Raw genomic sequence first — 7,065 nt, 5'->3', positions numbered from 1 at the left:
CAGGTTTTCTGACAAGAGCTGAAAACAAGTAAATTAGAGGCAGCAGATGTACACCCCAGTGCAGCCCAGAACACCTAAACTCTGGGCACTTTTATTAAGGCAAGCTGGAAACACAACAGAGAGAGGAGCTTGGGACAAGAAGCCTGGTTCTCTACAGTTTATCTGCAGAGTGCATGGAGCTGCAGAGCAGTCCAGTGTTACACTGTGCATTTTCTGTAAACCCTCCATCCAGCAATCTCAAAGTGCTTCCATCTCTGTCTGGTACCAGCCTGAACTCCTGTCTTCTTTATCAGCATCCCTCCACCAAACAACCAGTCCTAATGCAAACTCCTGGTATATGCTAACAAGTGACCTAAAATAGTAAAAAGATTAAATACTACAACAAAACGCCATCTGTTTACATATATTTTTTATTTAATAATGAAACCATACAGAGATGATTTGTGTTCATACATTAATGTCGAATTTCACAGAATCTGAGACACAACATTCCCACGATCAACAGGTTCACAGAACTTATAGCTAACTTGAAATCTGCAACTGTTTAAGAGCTGAAAACAATTTAAAGGGTCTAATTAAGCAAAGTATAATTTCAATTAATGGTCTAGTTCAGTAATTGAGAGCTCAGTTGGAATGAAAAGCAGCAGACACGGGGTGACCAAGTTTATCTCAGTGGTTGATAACCACTGAGATAAACCACCTAACAGAACACACTGCTGTTCATGCACACAGTACAGTACCCGGCTACAGATCCGTGTTGAGAGTCTGCACATTTGTGGTGGACCTGACGCTCTGGGTGGAAGGACCCTGCTTGAAGCTCATTTGCTCAAGCCAGGCCTCGCGATAGGGAGCCACGGCAGCTGGGAGGAGCTTATCTGGTGGCTTCTGGGCTCGCCTGCACATGCTCAGCAGGGACTTGAGCTCCGAGCGGAAGCTCTCGTTGAGCCAGCAGTAGATGAAGGGGTTGTAACAGGTGCTGCTCATGGCGAACCAGTGCAAGGCGAAGTAGAGGGTGTTCCTGGAGTGGATGGCCAGGCTGGAGATGAGCACCACGTAGCAGTTGAGGGGGAACCAGCAGACTGCGAAGACCACCACCACCAGCACCAGCATCTTGATGCTCTTCTTCTTGTTCCTGTGGTGGGCGATGCACTGCTCCATGGTGACGTCCCCGATGGCGTTGCGCAGCCACAGCTTCTTGGCCAGCCGGGAGTAAGCCAGGGAGATGATGAGCAGCGGGAGCAGGTAGAGCAGCAGGAAGGTGGACAGGTCCAGGTATTTCCAGTAGAGATCCGAGGGGTTCGGGAAATCAGGAACGCAGAAGCTGCGGACTGTGGATGCGCTATTGGACCACCGACCAAGACAAGAGGGACCGTTTTAATTATGGAAAATGATCATCAATAAAATTGTGTGGTTTAGCTAAGTTAACAGGCATAATATATTAACACAGCACTCTAATATAGGAAGCAATACTTGTAGGAGGATAGCGGATGAAGAACTATATTTGAATTTCATAATAATGCATGATGAAAGCATTAAAAAAAACAAAAGGATTATAAATTGATATTACTCTAGCGAGAACTCATGCAGCAGGCATTTCTTTGAAAAGCCCATTTATTTGGCAGGACTAAAAAAAGTCTCCCTCGGCTCTATGTCCTTTGATAGTTCCAGGAATTGATGTCAATATTACTTAATGAAGCCAAAAGCTATCTCTTTCTCTAATAACTTAAAAAAGGGAGCTGAATTGAAGGTGCACTTAATGAAGCATCTTCTGTGCTGTAGCTTCCGAACTTCGGTTGCCAAGTATCTGTGGCAATTATCTTGATGTCAAGTCTCTTAACATTTAGGGTTAACGCTGAATACACCTACAGACTAACAGCAGCCCCAGATTCTGCAGTAGGGTTTGTGAATATGCACACAATGACTTATGTGCAGCCAACAGTGGTGCATCTAAACAGCACTGTCCTAAACTCTAAACCCTTTCAAGCATGTTGTAATTTGATGGTAAGTAATTTTTAGTAATGTTTGGTCATTTATTTACAAGATTTTAGTAAAAACAGCACAAATAGCAATTTCAAGAAACTGACAAGCAATTCCATGTAATTGCATGCAATTTAAGTAATCAACAGTAATGCTCAAGTATTTCTGGTTCTGAGCTTTGCAGTGGCAGCAGCAGGTGTTTTGAAAGATGTTGATGCTTCCAGCTAGATGGTCCATTAAAAATAACCACCTTGCAATACCAATCTCGTACTGTATGTGACCTTTTTGATGATCTGTATCTTTTTAAAGGGGTTTAAATCAGAGCTGAATGTGGGCATATAATACATGCTCCATTGCACTGGTCTGCTCCCATATGACAGCTTTGATATGAATCATTCCATTCTTGCTCTCAGCTTATCAAGTCAGAAATAGAAGCAGCAGACGGAATGTGGTTACCGTGTCTGTCAGAGAGAAGTTTAAGTTTAAGAAATACATAAATACAAAAATAAAAATGAACTGCTCTGTCCTTCTCTGTAAAATAACAGCCCCTGATTCAACGTACAATCATAATCATAAAACTTAATCATAGCACAAGATGCTAATTGTGAGCAGCTGTGTGTTTAAGAGGAGTCCCTGCTGGGCATGTGATCCTTTGCATACATACAATAGAGCTGTGATCGGGACCATCTTTGAGTAATAAGAAAAAATACACAAATAATGAATGGGAACATTTACTCTTTAAAAGCTATGAGAAAATAAAATGTCAATGTAGAGATGAGTGGAACACATGTGTTCAGTTGTGCCCTCAAGGAGGGCTTGTAGCGTTTACGAGTTTTATGAGGAGCGTCCGATCCCTTAAGTCTTAAAGCGTATTTGTTTTTTTTTATCTTTCAAGCTGAATTGTTCATATTTAAGTGGCAGGATTATGTGTGATGCCCGTGTGTTGAGAAGGCTGTCATGTTGTTGTAGGTTTCTAGGGTGGCTTGCTGAGGCCACCTTACTTTATTACTTTAGTTTAGCAGTGCAGCTGAGGCTGCAGCAGCAGCAGCTTGGATCATAACATGTATTGTAATAAGACAAAACCTAAGTCATACATTTAGACATCAATCTTTAGAATATGTGTAATAAGGCATGAGAAGGCATAGATACGCACTGTGAAGCCCAGAGAGATATGGTAAAACATATTAAACATGACACGATGGAAAACTACCATGCAATGTTTTTAAAGATACCAATCAAAAACAAATGCACACAAACACTGAATGATACATACTGTAGCAAAAGCAAACCAGACACCACCCTCTCCAGGGATACAATGTGTGTATTTGCTTTAACTACAGTGTTCGTGCAATGTTTCTTTAAACCTGACAGGATTTTAAACATATTCATACACTTAAACAGCTATTGGAAAGGCAGTAAATTACAGTGTGGCTCTGAAATGGAAGCTTGACAGAATGCTGGCATCGACACAGAAGAAGGAAACTCATACAGTAGCAAACAAGACAACCCAATTGGACAGTAATTGTGTTCTCTGTTGATCATAGGCATAGCTACAGCTCATCCTTCATATATTTTAAAGTAGCAATATATATACAGTAGAACCACCACCCCCCCACCCCAAATAAAAAATAAAAAAAACAACAAGAAGCAGTCTTGAAAAAATAAAGTGTGCTGTAGTTTTGTAATCCTGTTTTTTCTCATCGAAGCCCTCCACACACAACCCTTCAACATAATATTTCAATCAGCCAGCCAGTGCTTGGGTGGTTTTAGTGGTCCTGAAAGCCAGTAAGGTTTAAACCCCATTAGCTGCCAGTAGTGAATGAGGGTATAATTACACTCCCTGACAGATTTAAGCCAACTCTGTTAAAAGCAAATCTGTTCCACTTGAAGGAGATTTTGAGGGGAGCTGGATGTGTGATGTCCTCCTGACTTGATGCATGATCGATCGAAACAAGTTAGTGGGGCCCAAAAGTATCGACACCCTCCTTTCCATACAGAATTATCCAACCCACATTGATATTTTAACCACTTAGCAAAAAGAAAGCACCACATGTGCAGATTCCTCCCAGTTACACTAAGGACCGTGTAAATCTGAAATTCCGAAGAACAAGATCAAATGTCAAAATATTATTTTCCATTTATTAAGGTTTTATAATTCTAAGCAATAACGTTTTAAAGCAAGCTATCAAAATGTCTTTTTTTTCAAATGTATTCTATCATATTCAGATTTTTTTTTTTCACAACAGAACACAATCCATGACTTGCAAACAATGTTCATATATTGTACCCAGATATCCACGAGTGCTGTAACATCAAGGTGAATCTGAAAGCCTTACATTGACAAGACAGGAGGATGTCGACACTTTGTGATTAACGATGAAATGATTGACGCCTCCCTACCTGTAGTTGTACTGAAAAAGTTTCTGGTAGATGGCGTGCGGGAGGGAGAAGCATGTAGCCATCACCCAGATCACTGCAATGCAGAGAACTCCTCTATACACTGACATCCGGGGTTTCAGTGGATTCAGGATAACCTGGAAGGACCAGTAAAGTGCAGGACAAACATTATCCATGGGGGACTTTTATATGGGAACCTCAAGGTATACATATTCGTCACAGCACAGAGGAAAAGAGGCAGTTCAACTTTAATTTTATGATTTATTTATTTGGGCAGACCCCGTTATCCATTTGTCGTGACCCCACCGACCCCAAAGAACTGATTAATGCACCTGAAAATATATTGCAATTTATGAATTCACAGTACAATACATTGCTTGCCGTAAGTGTTAGTGGTGAGGTGTATATTAAAGTCAGTGTGCTTCCAGCTTCCAGATTATCAACGGGAATCTCAAGATGTAATGCTCATACAATTGTACCTGGTGTCTGTCCAGAGCTATAGCTGTGAGGGTCAGGGTGGAGACGTGAAGAGAGCAGTACTGCACAAACCGGCTAATGTGACACATAGCCTTCCCAAACACCCAGGTGCTGTGCACATAGCGAACCTGAAGCATGCAAAAAAAAAAAAAACACAGCGTGTGAAGCAGCATTACAGGTGCAATACCCAAGGCTTTTCATACCGTTTTAAAATAGTGTGTTACACATGATGGACAAAGGAAACTCAAGAGAACGTGCAATTTTGAAACCCATAATGATTTACAATTGAGGGGCTCTACTCAATCAACTGTCCTCCAACACAAGCTTGACACATTAATTGAATACATGCTGCACCATCCCATAGCTTTGTTGTGAACGTCAGCCCAGAGAAATGATGCAGGTCATAAATCTGCTCTGTGCTTTCTGTACCTCTCTAAAAGTCTGATCACACAATAGCTTCTTGAATTATCCCCTAAGGCATGTATAGAGAGCTGATCGGTAGCACCTATTAACCGAGCACCAGCTTTCAGTCTCCTGTCTTGCCTATTGTGACTGAAACAGACTTGCAACAGGGAGGGGTTGTTTTTATGTCTATGTGTCAGGTATGCAACTTGCATAGCAAATGCATCCAGTATTTCTGGGGTCCCTTACCAGTGTGAAGGAGGTGTTGAGCAGTGTGATCATGATATCGGACACGGCCAGGTTAGTTATGAAGAGACTGGTTGCCGAGTGCATCCTCTTGTTCTTGATCACCACCTGGCACACCAGGACGTTGCCGAACAGAGAGATGAAAATGATGACAGAGTACGCCACGACCAGCAGAGCCTTCACTGTGGGGTTCTGGGACTCAGACTCGTATTTAGCCAGTTCTACAAACTTCTCCCATTCTGCAATCTGGAAGACTGACCAGTTGAACGCACTCCTGTTTGTGGAATGGAACTTGTTCATCAGCAAAGCCAGCGTTGAGTTCAGGTCTGGAGTTCTTGGAATGTCTCCAGAGCCTTCGGAAAACTTGGAATGATAGGGAAGGGACTGCAGAGGTGAATAGGCCTTGGTAGGATCTGTGAAAGAATGGGTTATTAATGCATGGGCATGTCTTGTATTTAAATACTCTCCATGGAAAGCTGTATCCTGTAAATGAACTACATCCCAGAATTCCAATATTATCTGTATACTGTACATGTAAAAGCTTTAAAAATGTTTCATTGCCCTATGCATATATAGAACATAACCAGCATTCTAGTAAGTTATAAACTGTAAAATGACCTACTCTTTCTATGTTTCTAGCATGAACCAGAACATATTCGTATACATATTCTATATGATGTTACTCAAAAGGACATTGCAATATAAAGTTTAATCCCTTAAAACAAACAAACACAATAAATAAACGAACAGATCCTTACCCATTCTGATAGAATACAAAGTCGACCAGAAGATCGTTTTCTGAAATGTTGTAAAATGTCCACGTTTATCACATTGGCTGGTTACATCGTATCACAATCCTTAGTAACTTTTTAACAATGTCAAAGAGCAAAAGGATACCATGCATGTGCTGAAGGTTCCACACAGAGAGCGCTGCTTGATCAGAAACGTGCGATATGCAGTAAACCCGCCGGCGCAAACTGAAACTTGTCAGGTCCAGGTAGCGGCCACCTTTGAAGACAGCTCACTCTTCAGCATTCTGCGTACTTACTTTCCGAGCTCGGCAGAGTATGGTGGTGGAACTCTGGCTCATCCAATCACTTCTCTCCGTTTGCAACAAGACTCTCCTTATTTACATAGGCTCATAACCCACGTTTATTTTTTTGAAAAACAGCTTAGCTGATACTGGCTTAAAAGGAAGTCGGGGTCAGAGAAGCTATATTGATCTGCATTTGGAAAATCATTTTAGAATTTGCAATCAACTGCTATACTGCAAATTGTCAAATAAATATTTTCCTGGATTGAAACACACTGATTACTATTAAACAAGAAAGAAGGAACGAAATAATGATTCATTTCTGATTTAGTAACTTTATTGGGTTAAAATAATAATAATAATAATAATAATAATAATAATAATAATAATAATAATAATAATAATAATAATGACTCATACAGGGTACTTGCCAAACATAGCAAAATAACACCAATGGTCATTCTCGTGTATCGTATAAATATGCTCGGTCGGTAGGTGTTTAGAGTCTAAATGAAAACGGTTTGGGTACCCTA

The 7,065-nt window shown here is 40.9% G+C and overlaps 1 protein-coding gene across 1 annotated transcript; it reads right to left on the bottom strand.

The window, feature by feature from the left end:
* Positions 1-399: 399 nt before the first annotated feature.
* Positions 400-6,579, bottom strand: LOC117411795 (G-protein coupled receptor 83-like). Its single transcript, XM_034920321.2, has 5 exons — positions 6,258-6,579; positions 5,503-5,912; positions 4,854-4,979; positions 4,378-4,511; positions 400-1,339 (listed from the first exon to the last, which is right to left on the bottom strand). Exons 1-5 carry the CDS (start codon positions 6,259-6,261, stop codon positions 745-747), a joined length of 1,269 nt encoding a protein of 422 aa, XP_034776212.1. The 5' UTR covers positions 6,262-6,579; the 3' UTR covers positions 400-744.
* Positions 6,580-7,065: the final 486 nt, after the last annotated feature.

Source organism: Acipenser ruthenus, chromosome 16 (assembly GCF_902713425.1).
Source record: "Acipenser ruthenus chromosome 16, fAciRut3.2 maternal haplotype, whole genome shotgun sequence".
In the NCBI taxonomy this organism is placed as follows: domain Eukaryota; kingdom Metazoa; phylum Chordata; class Actinopteri; order Acipenseriformes; family Acipenseridae; genus Acipenser; species Acipenser ruthenus.
Note: the sequence above shows the minus strand (reverse complement) of the source record. Positions and strands in the feature narration are given on the sequence as shown.

Bases quoted from the DNA above. Each gene is read 5' to 3' on its own strand.
- LOC117411795 (XM_034920321.2), bottom strand. The intron at 4,980-5,502 runs GTAAGGGACCCC...TGCATGCTTCAG, and splicing joins TCAACACCTCCTTCACACTG to GTTCGCTATGTGCACAGCAC. The intron at 1,340-4,377 runs GTAGGGAGGCGT...GTGGTCCAATAG, and splicing joins CTTTTTCAGTACAACTACAG to CGCATCCACAGTCCGCAGCT.